The sequence below is a fragment of the Scophthalmus maximus genome, chromosome 17 (genome assembly GCF_022379125.1).
Source record: "Scophthalmus maximus strain ysfricsl-2021 chromosome 17, ASM2237912v1, whole genome shotgun sequence".
NCBI lineage: Eukaryota > Metazoa > Chordata > Actinopteri > Pleuronectiformes > Scophthalmidae > Scophthalmus > Scophthalmus maximus.
Window position 1 is genome coordinate 3,390,197 of NC_061531.1, and position 20,626 is coordinate 3,410,822.

General features: G+C 40.7%; 2 protein-coding genes across 3 annotated transcripts; both read right to left on the bottom strand.

Moving 5' to 3' along the window:
• Nucleotides 1-362: 362 nt before the first annotated feature.
• Nucleotides 363-3,156, bottom strand: LOC118289238 (zinc finger protein OZF-like). Its single transcript, XM_035616060.2, has 2 exons — nucleotides 2,973-3,156; nucleotides 363-2,610 (listed from the first exon to the last, which is right to left on the bottom strand). The coding sequence occupies exons 1-2, from the start codon at nucleotides 3,142-3,144 to the stop codon at nucleotides 1,436-1,438; spliced, it is 1,347 nt and encodes a 448-aa protein (XP_035471953.2). The 5' UTR covers nucleotides 3,145-3,156; the 3' UTR covers nucleotides 363-1,435.
• LOC118289237 (all-trans-retinol 13,14-reductase-like) lies at nucleotides 3,127-20,104 on the bottom strand. Of its 2 annotated transcripts, XM_035616058.2 has the most exons (14): nucleotides 20,006-20,104; nucleotides 14,817-15,225; nucleotides 14,485-14,667; nucleotides 12,060-12,198; nucleotides 11,713-11,815; nucleotides 10,537-10,732; nucleotides 10,247-10,444; nucleotides 8,655-8,774; nucleotides 8,426-8,564; nucleotides 8,152-8,261; nucleotides 6,714-6,880; nucleotides 5,944-6,103; nucleotides 4,484-5,857; nucleotides 3,127-4,228 (listed from the first exon to the last, which is right to left on the bottom strand). In XM_035616058.2, exons 2-13 carry the CDS (start codon nucleotides 14,974-14,976, stop codon nucleotides 5,709-5,711), a joined length of 1,824 nt encoding a protein of 607 aa, XP_035471951.1. In that variant the 5' UTR covers nucleotides 14,977-15,225; nucleotides 20,006-20,104; the 3' UTR covers nucleotides 3,127-4,228; nucleotides 4,484-5,708. The 2 variants fall into 2 exon arrangements, with proteins under 2 accessions (XP_035471951.1, XP_035471952.1); XM_035616059.2 differs by lacking the exon at nucleotides 20,006-20,104 and having other exon boundaries at nucleotides 3,127-4,223; nucleotides 14,817-15,591.
• Nucleotides 20,105-20,626: the final 522 nt, after the last annotated feature.

Here is a 20,626-nt window from a genome sequence, read left to right on the forward strand (position 1 = left end):
TTCCGTCATAGGATGCAAGATGGAGACTTTCAAAGCCGTGGTGGAGGAGGACCCTGAACAAACTGTTATGATCTATCATGTATTAACTCTGACCGTCCTCTCCACCACACACTGGACAGACAGCGGAGCTCCTTCTCCAAAAGACTCATTCAGCTTCACTGTCACAGGGACCGTTACAGGGAAATCTCTCATGCCACATGCCATAAGTCTGTACATCACCTCACCTCTGTCGGACAGAGACACAGGGACCCTGTTAAAACACAAATCCCAGCACCTCTGCACCTTCGTTCCCTTCTTATGCACATTACTGGTAAATGATTGCACAAACTTGCACTTTTTTGTGTATTGTTTATATTTCTTATATTTTTGCAATTTATACATTTTTTAACATTTGTATTGCTTCATTTTTTTGTGTTGCGTGACTGATACTTGCTGCTCTAACACAGGAATTTCCCAGTTTGGGAACAATAAATAACAATAAAGTACAGCCATCCGTCCCTAATATGTTGTTATCAAACACTTTTGACAATTGTAACTGAGCCTCCATATTTTATAGTTTAACCATGAACTTTATTATGAATAACAATAAATACACGTACAAACACATATACAACCAAATACGTACAATTTGAATTCAGAAAATAAACACAATTTCTTATGTTTACTCTGTTTGGTAGTCACTCAAACTTTCCAACTGCCATACTCGCTGGATTTGCCTTCCTTTTTTTTAAAAACATATTTTTATTTGAAAAATTGATTTTTTTTTATTGTTTACAAACATCTAACAAGTAAGATGTCCCCCCCATGCTACTAATAAAATATGAAATATAAGACAATATCTCTACCTGTGAAATGGATTGTAGTTACAAATTGATGAAAGAAATAAACACATGCCATATCAAAAAATATATACGTACACAAAATGTAAAACCCTCCAACAAATTAATCAAATAATTAATTGTTCTGTGGGTGTTTAAGTGAACAGGCAATTAATACATTCTGCTCTTGTCATTGCGTTCTAGTGTACTGAGAGCGGGCTCCACAAGCCATTGCCGTGCCTGTCTAATCTTCAGTGAGAGACTTGATCTTTTCAAAATAAAAATACTAAAGGGTCCCAAGTAGAGTGGCATTTTTGGACTGATCCTCTGATGGAGAATTTTATCTTTTTCTAATTTAAGAAATAGCATCAGGTCATTCTTTGAGGCAGAGGCTCGGAGTGGATGTTCAGCGGTTTGACAGTACGAGTACCATGGGGTGCTTAAAAAAACGGTACTCCCAGGAAGTATTCCAAGTGTTGCAGGAGCGTTGCAAAGTCCATTATTGCACAAGGTGACTACTTCAAAGATGATGCGTCCAAATTTAAATCAGGTGCAGCTCCTGTTAAAGGTTCAGTCTCTGAGGTGTTGATAAGAATTCTCACCAGCATGGGCTCTTCTCATGTGGGTTGTCGATTGACCCCTAGATCTGAACGCTCTTGTGTGCTCTGTGAATGCGCCTTTGGATTTGTATGAAGTCTCGAATGCCTTCTCATGTCTGCCAATTGAGAGAATCCCTTCCCGCAGGTGTTGCACGAGTGCGGCTTCTCCCCCGTGTGAGATCTCATGTGGGTCTTCAAGCCGCTACTTTGGACAAAACTTTTGCCGCATGTATCGCAAGTATATGGCCTCTCGCCCGTATGAAGTCTTGAATGCTTTTTCAGGTCCGACGACTGAGAGAATTTTTTCCCACAGGTGTCGCACGCGTACGGCTTCTCGCCTGTGTGAGTTCTTATGTGGATCTTCAGGGTGTAACTAAGTACAAAACCTCTCCCACATATTTTGCAAGAATACGGCTTTGCGCCCATGTGCAAGTTCGTGTGGTTTTTCAGAGCGAACTTCCGTTTGAACCTTTTCCCACAGATGCCGCAAGGGTACGGCTTCTCCTCCGAGTGCGATTTTATGTGCGCCTTCAAATTAGCGGGGAGCAGAAAACCTCTCCCACACGTGTCACACATGTACGTCTTCTCCCCCGTGTGGGTTCTCGTATGCCTTTTCAATTCGGGCACGTTGACGAATCCTTTCCCGCACGTTTTACACAAATATGGTTTCTCTCCTTTGTGGATTTTCTTAACGTGTTTATCTAATCCAAGCTCATTCTTTAACACTTTTCCACAAATGTCACATTTGAAAGACTCCTCACCTGTGTGAGTATAAGAGGCGATATTTGATGTGGGAGAGTTGTACACATCGCTACTGTGACTCCTGATTTCATAAAGACTCCTCTGTTGGTCTGACTCCACATTTGCAGTCGATCCCGAGGCCACGTGTTCGCCTCCTCTCTGATCTCGGCTGTCAGCTGCGGGGGGGTTGTGCGAGAGGAGCTGGTGGTCACGGTCCGGTTCCGGCTCTCTGTGGTCACCTTCCTCACGGTCAGGGGTCAACGTGAAGGCATCAGTCTCCTGCTTCAGCACGAGCCGCTCTCCCTCCTGACTGGTGGAGATGTCCTCCTCCTCCTCTTTGATGCGCAGCGGCCCAGGCTCCTCGTGGTCCAGACTGGAGTTCCTCTCCTGGCTACGGAGCTGCTGGTCAGCGAGGAACTCCTCCTCCTTACAGACGGGCTGCTGCGGGAGCTCTGGAGGAACAGAGAGGCACAGGGTTTACAGCTGTGATAGGAAAAAAATGACAATGCTAGAAAAAAAAAAAATGATTTTCATAGAATCAGGTCTGATGTTATTTGGATGGAGAAAACAAAGAATTTAAATCACTCCTTAAGTTTCAAAAGACACTTTCCATCAGAGATGAGATGGACAGACGTCGACTTCTAGACACTTACTATGGAAGAAGAAAACATCTCTTCTCACAACTGAAGGTTTTCAATCCGAAACTGTGTCTAAAACTGAGCCGCGTTTTTGTGATCTCCGGATGGGGAAAACAAGCCACATTCATTTGTTAGCGATCATTGAGCCACATTCTGTTTAGTTGTTTCCCACTCACCTGCCCTGCGCAACCTTACTTCGGGTTTCCAGACGATGTCCAGCAGTTTGCTCTGACGAGCGGCCTCTTCCTCGTACTCGACGATGGTCCTTTCGAAGACTCCGAATATCTCTTCAGCGGCGGCAGTGAGCCGCTCGCTGATGAACTCTCTCATATACTGAAGCGAAGACATTGCGGCTTCAATATTATTATTATTATGATTCTAATTATTATTATTTTTTTTTTTTTACCAGCGACACAACCACAGCACCGTCCTCCAGCTAACAGCTGGATTGCACTGCGGATCTGTGATTCCAGAGCTGCGCCGCTGCAGATGCTTCGCCTGTTCACTTCCGGCGGGTGTCACACTGCCAAGTTCCGACCGAGCGCGAGGTCCCGGGCCAATTCTCACACTATTTAATGACTTTAGCATATTTTACTTTTCCGCCCCCAATCTTTTGCGTTATGGAATATTTACGTGAGACCTTAATAAAAAAAAAAAACACCGGCTTCCAGCTAATGTCACACGTCCGTACAAGCCAACAATCGGGAGGTATGTCAGCTCAATGTCAGCCCAGGGCACTTGAATGTGAGCTTATCAGGGGCTAATCGTTAGCAAGCCAGCTAACTAACTAAGAACACACTACTGACAGTCTCTTTTGGTAGAGGCTAACCTAAAAGCTAACATGTCCCAGTAAAACCAAAGTCCAATCCCCAGTAATACAGTAGTAGTAGTAGAAGTAGATACTTTATTTATCGGCATCCAGCAGCATTTACAAACATACATACATTAAACATACATCAATCCTACATAAAATAAAAATACAAAATTAAATTAAATATTAAACTATAACTATAAAAAAAAAGCTTACGACAGTGCAAAACGGGAACGGTGCAAAATGGATTTGCAAATGAAGGTTGAAATAAATTGTCCTATTCTATTGTCCTCCCTGCCTTGACTAGGAGCTGTTGTACAGTCTGATGGCCAGGGGGACTGTTGGTGGAGCTGGACTGGGACAGCAGTCGGCCACTGAACACACTCCTCTGCCTGGTGAAGGTGTTGTGCAGTGGGTGGTTGGCGTTGTCCAGTATGGACCGCACTTTGTCCAGGGTCCTTCTTTTCTTCCACTGTCACCAGAGAGTCCAGCTCTGTGCCCACCACTGAGCCAGCTCTCCTCACCAGTCTGTCCAGTCAACCAGCGTCTCTCTTCTTGCTGCTTCCTCCCCAGCAGACCACGGCATGACCGAGGCCATGCCACTACGTACCCTGTTCTGTTCTTCAAATGTAATAGCATTAGAGTTATGAGACAGTGATCTGCTGACTACAGCTGTATGCGTTTTACTGGTCAGATTCATGTGTTCGCGAATGATCATTCCTTACAATATAGCAGACCCACATGCCTATGTAGTTACTCTAGGTAGTTAGTCAATACTTCTTTTTAAAGTTAAATTTAAATTCAATGTTTTAATGCACATGTTGATTTGATTCAGATGTGCTGATAATATACAATCTGATTATTTAAACGTCTTACCTTTCATAAGTGCAACAGAGACGGGCCATTGACTCCATCCTGCTGCTTCTCTAATGTGCTGCTGCTCACTTCCGGGAACTATTGAGAGGCTCAATGATCCGCCATTGCTGGTAAAAAAAAAAAAAAGGTCCATCGTCCAATAGAGTTGTTGATTCTCTCTCAACGGCTCTGACCCTCCTGTGATCTAGCACACACCTACACTTGTGATCAAAGGATCTCATCGTATATAGGCGATGGTGAATCCTCAGACTCAGGCTCCTTCAAGACTTATTCAAGACTCTTTCAAATTATCCCCTTATTGTTAAATTCACATGTATCCCATCAACTCCACTATTAATTCGTGAAAATTATTGTTTTTTTCCCCACCCACTTTCCTAAAATGATGAATGCCAATCAGGAAAAATGAGGAAACATGACTCCATCACATCATGACTGTTTTAATCAAATCACTTCACTCCATTTTACTGCTTTTTTAAGTCACATGCATTTTTATCACCTTTATTTTTAATCAATGCATTTTCGTTACTTCCAATCCTCATAGTGGTGGTTATTTGTGCTTTTATGGTGAGTCCTTGTATGAAAAGATCATGTTCAATTTTGTTTTTGCTTTTGTTGGGTTTACATTATGCACTTGAAACTCAAGTCTAGACCTCTGCAGTGTTTCCGCTTTCTCAGAATTTGTTCACATCTCCCATCACCTGACAGTTTATCTCGTTTCCTCCTTTATCTTTCTTTACATTTGTACATCATTTTTTTGCACTTGCTTTACCTCCTGGAAATATAAAAAGCATGAAACAACACTAGAACTTTCATAGTGTCAGCAATGTAGCAGCAAATGTGGATAAACAAAAAATCGTGCTTGTAATTGGCCTCCATAACCCCTTTGAATGACAGAATATTATCTGAATCAGTTTCACAAGTAGTATGTCACTTCTGACAATCCTTTTGAGTTTTAATCCATTCATCTGCTCCAGGAGAGCTGCCCCAGCCAGTGTTCTCCTCGCTAGCCTCACAGTGGAAGATTAGTCTACTTGAAATCCCACAATCCCTGCTCGCACTTCAGAGGATACAATGGTGGTAACATGGGCATGCAGTGCTCTTATGGAGAACAAGAAAATTATCATAACATTACAATCTTCGTCACAGAGCCCAATTTGAGCGCACAATTAAATATAAAGTATGTGTTAAAGCTGCATTTATAACCTCCACTGCTGCCCCGTGACTACTAGGCCAGCTTATGATTGGTCTTCTTATGTTTCATTTGGGTCTTCAGGGCCAGAAGGTCAATGTAGAGGATTTGATCAAGGACAGCAGAGGCGCAGAGCAGTCCACCATGCACAGCTCCAGCAAGGCCGTTACAGAATACATCCTGCCCTGCACACACACACAAAGAGAAAACACTGAGCAGGTGTTTCAGCCTCTGCAGAATCTAGACCACATCAAAATGTCAGTCAAGGCACCTGTTAGGTAAAGTCCGTCAATTGGTGTCTGCGGTCGTGTCCTAGCAACCGTTTCAGGGGTGAAGCGTTCCAAGTTGTGTTCAGCGCCATACATCTCTCCTCTTGGAGCACCCAGATAGTGGACATTTGTTAGAGGGGTGGCTGCATCCACCATCACCACCTGAACAAACATACATGTATAAACACCTTGTATTTATAGGGAACAGTACAACAGTAGATGATGGTTATTATAGAACTTATATTAAATACAAGTCAGGGAAGAGCATATAGAAAATATTGGAACTAGATATCTGATAAAATATGTAAATTTAACTCTTTTCTCCATTGGAAATAACCCAGTTACCCAAGTCTCATCAACAACTTAGATTGATGAAACTCTCAGCTGGAAGAATCATATTTGTTGCATTTGTAATAAAATATCCACCTATGTCCATTGTTATCATTGGCAAATCCTGAATTTTTTCTTAACTCTTTACTTTAGCTTAATTTTCCATACCTCATATATTGTAACATCATCTGGGGAGCTACTTATGCCACGCGCTCATAAGCTTTACATTTTGCAAAAGAAGTTTTGCAGAATTGCTAAATCTAGCCAAATAACCATTCAGTCCCTCTCTTCAATGTTTGCTACCTGATCTTATGGTTGCTTGTTTGTTAATTCTGTGGATTACATGACTTTTGCATTTTTCTTTTAGTGTTTTAAAATAATAACTATCTGTAAATGCAAATGTAAGTGCAAACACATCTACAAACAAGCATTGAGACAATACCTTGTCTCGCAATTGTGGGAAAATGGTTAGTGCCCACTCCAGCAGCTCCTGGGCCATGCCATTTTTCAGATCCAGGTAGTCCTGTCCCCTCTTTCCAAGCCTCGTCCCCTCCCATTCCTCGAACCACTCATAGGAAGCCATGGTAAGCAATGTCATACATGACTTACCTGCAGAGATTTTGGAAGGGGAATAAAAGTTTAGTTTCTAAAATGAACTACTAATATCTTCGTTAAGACGTTTTGTCATGTTGTTTGGGCCTCTAATAGGTCTTTGGTCTGGGTTTCATTTTCTGACAGCACCCGTAGCCACACTCTGTCACCAACACAACACAACACAGACGGGACACTCTCCAACACCAAATTATTACAGCCACTGAACACACCTGTTCACATGAAACCGAAAGGAAGAAGTTTAAAAATAGATCTGTACACAGCAGTAAACTATAGTATAGCCTAGACACATCATTTTCTGACAACTGACTATAATCTCTTTCTATTTTGCCAAATGTTCAGTGCTTCAGAATTTGTATGGTAAATTCCAAGGGGTTATGTGACTTCAAATGTAAAAACCCTGCCTTAATGAATACAGTCCGTTGTACAAAATGTAAAGGTGTATTTACTGCTCCTTTATTTTCATGTCTTCTACAAAGATAATTAGCTGGTAAAGAGGCTGACTTTTCAGCTGGGACAATAACATTTTGGACATTTTTGTAGCCACTTTGCCCCTTTCTACTGGGCTCTTGTTTGTAGGAACCCATGAAACAGATGTCAGAGTGCTATTTGATTCAGATATTTACATGTGTCCAGCAAAAACACAGAGCAATGGAGGGAAGTTATAGCCGGTTACAGTGGCCAATAGGGCTGAATGTGCATCACACTTCCGCAGCAGAGCTGGCAATTATTAGCAGCTCAACATCGAACGTCAAGTATGCTCCCTGTTGTGGAGGCCTTCTTCCCCATCTTCACCTCTTGCTTTTACAAATGAATCAGGGTGCGGCGGTCGGTAATGGCAAACATTCGAGAAAGTTACCAATGAACACAAAAAGACTAAATGTCCCCTTTTGGGCGGAATTCTGACATGTTCATGATTTCTAGTGACAAAATCCACAAGCTTGTCAGCTAGGAATGAAAAGCCTACTTTTGTTTACTTCTGTGTAAATTTAAAAGCTTATTTAAAAAAAATTAAATTTGTTACATGCGAGAATTGAATGCTTGACCTTTCAAATGGCTGCATCATTGCTGGCAGTTACTATGTGGCCAAATAAGCAATACAAAGACCAACAGGAAACCATGTAAAATAATCCGGTAGCAGAAAGCCTGACATTAAGGACATGGGAGCAAAGAGAGGAATACAGGATGACAAGGATGATATACAGTCAGATTTGATGATCCACTAGCAAGGAAGAATCCATTTATACACAAAATTGAAGGTGTGTTACCAGGTTGTCTGATGTTGGCTGTGGGATCTTTTGCAGATGGGAAGGTGATGAACATCATGGGAATGTTCCCCAATACCTGATCTCTGCTCAGGGACGAGTATCGCTCCATTCTTCACACACAGTTTTGTGTAAATAAAGAAAAAACACATAGAGTGATACATTCGCTAAGTCCATAAAATTCAAAATACAATGGAACAGAGACGACATGTTATAGTCAGCTGTGGAAAGGAAGATGAGAAAAACAAGGAGAGTAAAACTAAATATAAAAACTTACAGTGAATCCAAGTCATTGTCTTTATACATCCAGAAGTTGGTAGAAACGATGCCTAGCTCCTCTTTGGTTCCATCCAGACCGACAAAGACCAAGAAGGAACCCATGCCATGACGTACCATACCCAACAGTGACTGGATCTCTGCGCACAAACACGCGTTACAGGAAATACGCAGTGCAAAAAGACCAAAAATGAGAATTAAGAACAATATACAGTTTACATGTACATTACCTGGTTTGTCCTGTACGTGCTTAGGAAGAAACTTCTGGAAGGTGTTGAAAATGCCAGCATTGGAAATGATTACAGGGGCATGGACCTCGATCTCATCTTGACCTTTACGCACTGTCACACCTGTCACACACAAATAGCATTTATTTCATCAAGAATCATCCAGCTTTACTGGGTAGGCAGTCAACATTCTGATATTAGAGCACATGAAGAAGGTTCCATTTTACCATTTTTTGTTTGGACTCTTTTTTTAAGGAATGATTGATCGGCTCCTTAGGCCACGCTTGTGTAAAGACTCAAAATGAAAGTGAAACACCCATGCATGCTTGAACACAATCAATCTGACTGGAGTAATGGCCTCTGTTAAAGTAAAACTCCAAATTGAACTAATTCTGGCATTATTCCTTTAAGATGGTGGAAGCAGGATTGATGACCTTGCTAAAATAGATTATGAAATAAGTTGGAGTCGAACACAAGGTTGCTAAGAGAGAGCTCAGTGTCAATGCAGTGGAGCAAGGGTTCACTGAATTGTGTGTATTTTTGGATGTAGAGAGTTGGGGCCAATACAGCAATTTCTGTTGTCAGTTTTTTTTTTTTTTTTCTACGTTAAATTATTTATGTCTGTTAAACTGTCTCTTATGGGATGGTTGGGCCTCACAGCGAAGGTATGTGTGCATGTCCTTACTTTCTCCATCAAAATAACTTACTTTATAGAGCAGCTTTCAAAACAGTTTGACAGTGCTTCACAATAAAAGCGAGGACTTAAAGTAATAAGTCAAAAACATGAATCAAAACATCAGTTGTCGTCTTTGGATCCTACTTCTGCAGATACCTGAATCGTTTTTGGAGGTACATTGACTGCACTTACAATGTTTTCTTGTGTTAAAAAGGAGACGATTCAAAGCCAGATTGAGTTAATCCGGGGTTCAGTGTCTTGCCAGAGGACACTGAGATATGCAGCATGGAGAAGCCTTTTTAGATGATTTTCAGATGAAATGAATGACCACATCTTGGTTACCTATCTAAAATCATACACAGCTCTTGTCACCTGACTGTCAAATAACAATAGCACTCAGGTTACAGGGCTCTTTCTCTTAGCTGTAACAAATTTTGGATGTCCATTGCTTGATTTCAGCAAGACAGGACATGATAGACAACGGTGGTACCAGGCTTTATTGGGACATTCAGTTGCGTAATATCCAGAAAGACGGGGGGGCTTGGACAGACCAAGTCAAGAAAGCTGGCATGCTTAAAAATAACAAAATAACAATTGATGATATCCTGAATCTCTGAAAAGTTTGGTCTAATTTCTGTATGCATTTATTTATGAACTGAAACCAATGGCAAGCTCAGTGCATGGAGCAGGCCAGCCTCTACCGCCTTGTCGAGTGAGTTGCCACTATGGTAGAATGAAGCAGGAAATGCAAATGAAGCAGGAAGCGAATCCAGCCCAGAGAGGTTCAGGTATAGGTTTAGTAACTGGCAATATGGCATAGTGGCTGGGACATATTAATGCAGTTTGAAAGGAAGTATGTTTAAATACCATGTCATTTTTTTCAGACCTGAAAGGAATGCAACTGAATTGCAACTCTCACCATAGGCCTTCCCCTGCTGGTTGATCAGGACGCGTTGTACAGGAGCCCTGACCAGCACCGAACCCCCTGCTTGCTGAATGACAGGGATGATGTGAAAGGCGATCTCACTGGCACCCCCCCGTGGGTAGTATGCACCACGTTTGTAGTGGTGAAGGAGGAGAGCGTTGATGAGAAAGCTGGACTCCTTAGGAGGAACACCTAGAAGAAAATCACACATGCAATGAAGACGGCATACTCTGTGTATGTGATGTGTTATGAGGACTGCATGTATGTGTCTGTGTGTTCAGCACCATAGAACAGGTAGGCAGACAGAGCCTGCAGGTCCTTGTTCTGTGTGAGACGGGACATTATTTCGGAATGGTTTGTTGTTGCCAGGCGGAACACTGAAGATATGCGATCTAGCAGGCCGTAACGAACCAGGAAGTTAACCAGCCAATAGGGTATCATCTTCAAGATGGCAATCAATGGTGTCCGCTGTGAGGCTAGCTATGAAAGGAGGACATACAAGCATATTTTATCAATCACAATCAATAAGACATTTTATAAATTAAGCATCTTTCATATGGGAAATGCAGTTAAACTATTACACTATGTATTTTTTCCTCTGCCTCCATTGTTTTAAAATGTAAATACCTATAACTATATATAACTATACTCGGAGGTTCATTATGGTTTAACATTTTTCAACTGACCATGGCAACCACAAAAATGACAGGGCAATGATGCGGGGCTGATATTATTGTACACGTGTCACACACGTCTTTACCAGAAGAGAACAGACACATGACATTAAAGCAACATCAGCTTACATGTCTTACTATACGGTATGGCACAATAAACAGCATTTATGATTATGATAAGCAAAACTTGCTATATAAATATATCATACAGCAAAAAATGTACTTGATTTTAAACTAAAACTTTTTCTATTTAGCTGTGTGATGAGCTTATACTAGGTGAGCAGCAGAAGCCTGTAGTGTAGAGATGAAATCAGAGGAAGCCAAGAGCCATTGAAATTGAACTTTGGAAGCAGGAGCTCATTGTTGTAATGTAAAAGGGTAAACTACATGATTATTATAATTTTATAATAATGATTAAAACAATTAGAAAGTGAAAAATATAATGCATACATGGACCTGGAGTCAGATATAGACATTTATTTTTTGCACCAAAGCTGTTAGAAAAGGGGCATTTTTAAAGTCTGCTACACAGAGTTGGTACGTGTCAAATGCCTGGCAGTGAAAACCAATACTGAGCTTGTGAATGATTGCCACTAGCAGTGGCACAGAATAGTAATGGACTCGGACTTGAGCCTTGTGGCACTCCTTGTGTTTATATAAGGAATATTTGTCAAAGATATTAACTTAACAGCCTTGTTCAATAATTAAACCCTTACTGCCTCATCACCCCATCCCTTCTTCCACATCCCATCTTTCCATTGTGATTTCAGTTACCTCCCTCCCTACCTTCATTAATTTCATGAATTCATCAATGGCCTCCTCCTCTCCAGGAAACTGCCTCTTTAGGCAAGCTGTCATCTCAGTTTTCCCTGAATGGATATGATACTCTCTGAGAATGACAGTAAAGTAAGGTAAGACATGTCCTCTCACAGAGCAAAAAATTGCAAAACTTTATGTATAACATTTTTAGATAACTGGTTACATTTTGTTGTTAATGTATTATGGTATTTTATTAATGGTAATGAATTCTAAAAATGCTATATGGTACAAAGACAGAAACCCTCAAGAGGGTAACAACAAAGTTTGAAAAAAGTAAAATGTTATACTGTAACAAACAACAACATATGCCCTACCTGCGCTGGTCAGCCTGACCCAGGATCAGCGTGTCAAATTGTTGCCCCAAACGTGTAAACTGCAGTTGTCCCTCAGTAATCTGATCCATAGTAATCCTCAGCAGGCTGTTTTCATGAAGCTGGCCCAGGTAATGAATACCTGGTGGTGGCAGAGTGGGGTTAAATCAAAAATGTATTCATTGAATACTTCAAAACAAAAAGAAAAGGAAAAACCACAACAGTGTTTACCACGAGGAATGTTTTGCAAGACAGACATTTTTTACCCCCCCGGCCCCCATGAGGTTTTGTGATTGGTTTCGGTTTTTCTCTTAGCAGGATTACTTAAAAAAAAATGGACTAATTTACATGAAAATGTCATCAAAGATAAATCTTGGCCACATTAGCAGGTGATACAATTTTGCAGGGATCTGGACCCAAGAATGGTCCAAGCTTGACAGAGAAGTTCTCTTAGACGAATAAAGAATGAAAAAGATCATTAAACTGTCTTCACACAGTTATGGGGAAAAAAGAAGCAAGAATTCATTAGTGAAGAGAAACTCTCTAGTCATGTTGTCCCAATCTTCCCTTCTGTGTATAATATGACAAGGAATGATTATACACTGTAAATTAGTGCTAAGCCTTGTATGTTGTAGTAATCCCTGCCACATTCCTAAATGTTTGTTTTGGAAAACTGCACAGAAATCTGATATATGTCACTTTGACATGAGCTATGCCATATGTAATTGTCTTGAATTGGACATGTTAATAGCCCCAAAGTGTTAATCATGGATGGATCTTAATAACACACAAAAAGTATATTCCTCTTTTTGCACTGCTGGAAAAGAAATATCCCTAAAGTAGATGGATAACATCAACAGTGAAATAGTGCTATGAATAAAAACAACAAATAAAGAGAATTCATAAATTACTGTACTGAAGAAAAATACAGATTGTTGTGCCATGACAGAAAAAAATTTGTTATGATTTAATAAATTGCATGATTGTTAAACTAAAAACTGTATTAAATGCTATTTCCTTCTCATAAAATATCAATTAATTATAGCAATTTCAGTATTCGTAAGGGATGTCAAAGATAACACAGTTGTTCAACACATTTTTCACTGTACAAAATATTGTCTTTGGTCTGACAATAGTCATGGTTTATTTTGCCCCGATGTCAAAGTCCTGTGCTGTAGAAACTGAAGTCACATGTTACATTTCAAGAACCCTGGTCAGAAGGAATTTTGGTATTTAAGGGGGCTACAAATATTTAATTTATTATTTTGTATTAATACAAAGTTATTGCATTGGACATATTTTCCTCAAAACGTATAGTATATATAGTTTTAAAGTGCACAGTTTAAGTGCAGACAGAACCAATTCTATTTTTTACAGCATTAGTTTTGGCATCACAAATGAATAAAAGAAGAAATCAGAGGACGAGATGGGAACACGATGTCTGATTTTGTACAAGCAACTGTACCAATGTTAAGCAGTCATCACAATTTATTTTGTTAAAAAATTCTGTTCAATTTCAATAGTCCCCTTTCCTAATGGGGCATTGAGGAATGAGACTAAATAAAGAGCTATTAGAATGACTAGAACTATTCATATCACAAATTGTATATTGTGTGTGTGTGGAGATTGTAAAATCTAGGATGGTTAGTTGTATCATTTTATTTTTGAATATTAAACTCATTTAAAATGGTGAAAAGTATAGTGCCTGTACTGAAAGTAACCAGTCAAGTAAACTTCCCTTCATCAAAAAACAACTCTGAATCAGTTAAATGCTGTTTACCACAGCGCCCTTAGGTTTATAACAAATGACAAATTCTGCACCCACCATTGTTCTCTCTATCACAGTGTTGGTTGGACATCACTAGATCCAAGAAGAAATATTGACATCATGCTATTTATATCTAATGCTTTCCTGTTACAACTGCCAGATTATTTAACATCACTCATTTCTGTTAAAACCAGTAACTACAGAACAAGATCCGCAAACTATTTCCCTTTGGACATTCTCCGCATTCACACTAATCTTGGAAAAACTGGTTTTAACTATTATGTAGCTTTTAAATGGAATGAATTACAAACCCACTGCAAACTGAACAGTCTCATTTCACTTCAGAATTCAGAACTCAAATTATTATTAGAACACTTCACTGAATCTCGCAACTGCCTTTAGTTTTCCATTCTCGTATTTTTGTCTGTTGTCTATTCTTGCTGTCTGTAATTTGTGTTGTCTTTTGTTGCTGTAAATGTAAAATTGTTCTCAGGCCTCTCTTGAAAGAGAGATTTTTAATCTCAATGAGTTTGCCTGATTAAATAAAGATTAAATTAAAAAAAGCACATTATAATGATCTTTAATCAGTTAGGGGAAAAGATACGCTGCGGCTGCATGCAGGTGTGTGTGTGTGTTGGCTCATACACCTCGGCATCTTACCTACATCAAACTCAAATCCCTTATTCTGGAAGGTGTGTGTGCAGCCACCAGCCTGATCGTGTTGCTCCAGAACTAAAACTTTCTTCCCGGCTTTGGAAAGAAGCGCCGCGGCTGCCAAACCTCCCACACCGCTGCCAATCACCACCGCATCCAGAGCCGGGGGAACACGGTCCGCACGGAAACCTGCAGGGTCGTGAACGGGTTGTGAGGCTGGTCTGCAGTCAAAAAGTTCCAACTTGCTATGCATGTATTTATTTATAATTTTAAAAAAATCAACATGCAGATTCGAGACAGAAGCATCAGATACATTTCCCCCCCCTTTTTCATTTTACCTCTCTTCAGTCTGTCATCCCTCTCTTTGCTGTCAGTGACCAAGGGTCCTGGTGGCCTCACGCTCTTCTCACTGAACAACTTGTAGCGCCTTCGAGCGGTCAGGAAGAAGATGACCGCCACCAGCAGCACACAGATCAGTGTGTAGAGCAGCCACCACATGGCAGATGAGATCTTTGTAGCAACTATAGAATACCAAGGTGACTCTCAGAGAGAGCAGGAGGAGAAGAAGAAACAACAAGGGAGACAGGCAAAGAGCAAGTCCAGAAGAAGAGGTAAAGTGGAAAAACAATCTGAAGGGAGGAGGGGATGAGAAGAAGGCAGGAGTGAAGGATGAAGAAAGAAGTGGGTAAGAACGGCAGAAGAAAGCTATCCTCCGACAAGGGGTGTCCCCTCCAAAAGAGCGATGATCTGCAGAGAAGCAGAAGGTTGAAGTGAGCGGGGCAGTGAAGGAAAGGGAGGATAGGGTTATGAAGGTTAGGAAGAGCGATGAAATGACATCCAACACATGACATTTGAAGAAATTCGGACTTTACAAAGATTACAGCAGATAGTGCATTCTCCACGCCAGGGTCATGGGACAGGCAGAGACCGACAGAGAAGAGAGGGCTGCTTGTTAATCACTTCTTCAGACTCCGTTTACCCAATTCCGATTTGTTGCTCATTATTGAACTGCCTTGGGATGAGTGTATATACAAAAATCTCACTGTATAGCTGAAGTCATCATTGTTCCACTGCATCATGGTGAACAAAGATGCTCTCGTAAACTAGGACTACTTCGCTTCTTCCCACCAACATGAGCCGTGCTCCTTTCCAGTTCGTGGCTCCAATTTTGACGTGATTGGAGCATTTCGGAAAAAAGAAATCAACAAATGAGACATTTTCAAGAGTGAACCGCTATGACCTCCGTTAGCGCGTCATATGTGAAAATGGACGACGAAGCCAACAATAAAGAGGGCATGTGAGAAATTGTCGAAAAAAAGAACGAGCAGTGGTCTGACGACAAATACGCCATCTGTAATAACAGTATGAACACTCACAGGTAGTCTGTGCGATTCACCATGGTGTTAGTTTCAACAGGCTGGTTTAATGAGGAGCACCAAGGCCAGACGAACTCTGAAAAATGTATATAAAATAGAAGCTCTTTAGGTAAAAAAAAAAAAAAGGACCTTGGGGAAATTTAAGCATAAGTAACTGAGCCATGCACAGTATTTATTAGCAATGCTTCATGACTATTTTTAATTCCGAGCACCAGAGGCCATGAGCGCGGCTGTTTCAGAGAAAAACAAAAAAAACATTTGTTTCTAATCTGGGCATAACATTACATCTGCTCAAACATGTGCATGCTCGGGGTGCGGTGGAATTGTCAAATTTCCATAGGAAGTTTCCTAAATCTTGAAGTGACCCGGAATTATTTGATCAGCAGCCATGAGAAGAGCTGTTCGGATTCTCTAAACGATAGGAAAGGTGCTTCAATGCCTCCTTTCCTATCTCCTTTAGCATCGGGTACACTGGACCTTTCTCTGCGAAAGGAAAGGAGAAATAGACGCCCCACAATTCACATTTAACGTGACAGGTCATGCACGAACGTAAACGATTTAATCTGAAGTAGAAGAAGAAGAGTATGAATATGACCCAGAAGAGACGCACGTCATCCTGTAAGTTACTGTTAAATATGAATCATTTACATCTGATGTCACACGGTGGTAATACACACTGAAAAAAGCTGGATGGAGCCGTTGCGTTTTTTGCAGACCATCTTCAGAAATGTGTAGTTTCACCACCTTAGACGAATGTCATAACGTCCGCCGTCGCATAATGACGTAGTTTAGTGTAGGTGGAGTGGGATTCTCTCGCAGCGCAAGAGAGGCAGCAAGGGCTTCAAATGGTAGGAATCACACAACTTTGCCCCATATCAGGTTACCGCCGCCGCCACTGCCAAAGCATGTGGCCTGATTCGGGAGAATTTATTTCACGTTATTTACCCTTTTTCAGAACCAAGGTGCTTGAGGGGCCTCATATCACCATGTTACAAGCTCTTGACGTATAGAGCGGATAAAGGTCATTTTTAAATTACTTACTTTTTTTGGGGCAAAATGGCATCATTATGCAAAAATTAAAAGAAATGGTTGAAGAACAAACTAGCTGTGTTATTCTTGCATTGCTCTGATTTCATGTGTTTTAATGTAACATCTTCCATTCTTTCAAATGTAGTGTCTCTTTGTAAATTTAGCCACCATGATCAGCGATCATACTGACATAGTCAAAGGTTGGTGGCTCCTTTCATGCGCATTTGGTTATCGTCATTGATTGTTACGCTGCTGTGCGGTTTGTGTAGCCATGTCTCAGCACTTTGAACTGTGGGAAATTCTCTTTGGCAAAGTCTGCGGAAAAGTGGAAAGTGTGCATAATGGGCCCAGAAAGTCTAGTGGGACAGCCCTGAGCCCTCACTGACTCATAGGGAAGGCACCTCAAAGTCCGTCAGTCCTTGAGGGTGGACATGGGGACATGCGAGAGCATAAACGTCCACCAAGGCTAAAGGTTTATCTCACCATGTGGATCCACCCACTAGTCAAACACAGTCCAAAATATAATGGGTTCTCCCTTTGGTCATGCCCTACCCTTCCTCTTAACCCTTCCTGAATGGAAATGAGTACTAGACGTGGTTCTTCAGAGTGATGCCACAGACAAACTTTATTTTTTGGATTCACAGAGAAACCTTTTGGAAGATTGTGCTTCGTAATGTGGTTCTTTGAACCCCCCAAAAGGTGCCCTCAAGAACTGTCGAAAAACAGGTTATTTGAGGCACCATTTGGATGCCCCACAATCCCCCAAAATAGGTTATTTTGATATCAAACATTGAAGTTATTTGTGTACTCACTAGAGCAGGTTTTCTTTATTGGTTCTCCGGGGAACATAAAATATAAAGTTTTTTTTGAGAATAAATCATTTCAACTAGCCCATTATAAAGATCAAGTTTGTAGGATTTAGGGGGTTCTATAATTTCCACGAATGTATAATCACCTGAAAACAAATGAATGAATGAACCATCATTATTCAAGAGTGTGGTCTTTCATTTTGAGTGCTTTAGGTATTCATTTCATTTCCAGATTTTAAAATCTTTTCCCCTACAAAATCATACCATGCCATCTCTCTCTCTCTGAAACCTCTTTTTAACATTTTAAAAATGGTGTTTTTATCGACTGTGGGGAAGTTTTTACGGAGACTGTTTTTATTTTTGGTGCTGGCTACAGCAAACAAGATTCCAAAAATAGGCAGTTGCTGAATTTTATGGTTGGTCAGGCCAAACTATCGATTTATAAAAGCAGGAAAGACAAGATAGGAAATGTGTCCGGACACGAGCTGACACATGTACGTGTCTCTGGTGAGAGCCAGAGTGAGAGTGGATTTCAGGTTCCACTCTCTGATGAACGACATACAGGAGTTCTTAAACCAGTGGTGTTTCACCACGGCTGTGTGTTCAGTGAAGGAGGGAGAGCTCATCTTTCACTCTGTTTTTATGACCTGATTTATTCTGTTTTTTCAGTTATATTTTAGTTTTGTGTTGTTGTTGTGTTTTTTTTCATTTCATTTGTAGAGGGCCGTGATGTTCTCTGGTAAATCTTAATAAACATTGTTTTTAAAAAATCAAATCTCTCTCCCAAATATCGCTGCTCCCATACAGATTTGCTCTGCTCATGCTCAAATCCTTCTGCACTCAGATATACTGTTGGTGAAGCGTATGCTATATGTCATGTGCTCCAGTTTGGTAAAGTCATGTTTGCAGTGTGGGAATACATCCATGATAATATACTTGGCAAGTGTTGGTTACACTCAATTTAGCAGTTTACAAAAGAATTCGACTCGACTTTCACACTTTCACTATACTACATCATCACGCGACGGCGGATGTTATTGACGTGCGTCTACCGTGATGAAACTACAAATTTCCGAAGATGGACTACAAAAAATGCAGCGGCTGCATCCAGCATTTTTCAGTGTGTTTTACCACCGAGTGACATGTAAATTATTCATATGTAACAGTAATTTACATGATAACTTGCATCTCTTCTGGGTCATATTCATTCTATTCTTCTTCTTCTACTTCTATTTCGGATTGAATCGTTTACGCAGTGGCGGAGCCAAGAAATTTTCAGTGGGGTGGCCAGGATGGGGCCAGTGATCATTTTTGGGTGGCAAGCATGTGTCTCACCAGGAGATGCAGAGCTTTTTAAGACACCTACAGCAAACATCTCAACATTATTACGAGATGCACTACACTAAGTTAATTCTCTCAGTGTATCACCAGGAATACAAAACAAGGACGCAAAATACGAAGTGCAATGTTTTTTTTAATCAAGGTCTGATCACAATATGGATTTATCGTGAAATTCTAACAATAAGTATAACATACAGTACAGTACTATTGTTACATGACAATGAAACCCTGATGACTTATGTGTAAGCAGTGACAATGTTTCTTCTATTCTGTCCATAAACATCTATCAAACACAGAATAACAAACATCATCTTCACAATGGGTATTAGGCGGACTCTGCAAGATTAGTTTCTCACTGGAGGGTATTACATTTCCAAAAAGGCTGGGTTGAAGTTTTAACACAAGGTCCAAGTGCCTCTTAAAAAAACAACTGCCTCCAAGGCCATGGAAATTATTTATATGGTATCTTGTAAAGCAGAACTCACACCATTTACATCATCACTTAAAATGCTATTCTAAGTATACACACTCAGTTCATAACAGCCGTATTCTGCGATTGTTGTGGTTTGCAGCAAATTGATTAACAAATTCATTCAAGTGCAGGGACTTTGCTCGTCTGGACTCCACACTTTCATTTTCCCCCCCTCCTAGATGATAAACCTAACCAAAATGCAGCATATACTGTATATGCCTGACACAATCATAACAAGTCCTGGCAACAATAGCAGTTAACAGCAATTAACTAGATAGATCGAAAATCGGACCAAAGTTACAAAAAATAATAGTGTAGAGAGAATATATTAAAACACCGTACAAAGTCTGTAAGACTAGCATAGCATATAGCAATTCTAACAGTTTGCTATGTTCTCCTCCGAGTCAGCTTGCTTCTAAACTTCGCAAAATAGATACAGTCATGGGTGGGATAGTCACAGTTACTAGAAGACAATAACTACATCCATTGTGATATCATACCTTACTGTTTTGGGTTGGTTTCCTTACACTTCCCAGTCGGAGTGTCAGGTCCGGTCAGGTGTGAAGCAGGCATTCATGTGTGTGCTTGCGCCGTTAAATTCAAAGACAGGATGTGTGCGCGCGGCTAAAGGGTCCGACCGTGTACTAGCGGTGCAAGAAAGGTTCCGCATGTCTCCACAGCCGTGAAAACCATTGACGGCTGTGATGTGGTGCTTGGGGTGGCCAATGGGGTGGCGTCTATATCTCCTTACTCCCCCATAGGAAGGTACACTGGACCTTCCTATGTGAGAGTAAGGAGATATAGACGCCTCACAATTCATTGCGGCAGTGATATATAATGTGACGTGCTAGAACGAACGTAAACGACTCAATCCGAAGTAGAAATCGAAGAAAGTAGAGTTAATTTCTGCCTTTTTTGTAGTTCATCTTCGGAAATTTTTAGATTCACCACAGCAGACGCACGTCAATAACAGCCGCCCTCACGTGATAATGTAGTTTAGTGAAAGTCCAGTCGGATTCTCTGAGCAGCGCGGTCGGCTTTTCCTAAGTCCCATCAGTTCTCCTTTACACCTTTCCTTGATCTCATGATGTTTTCCACTGAGGTCAAGGAATAGTAGATAG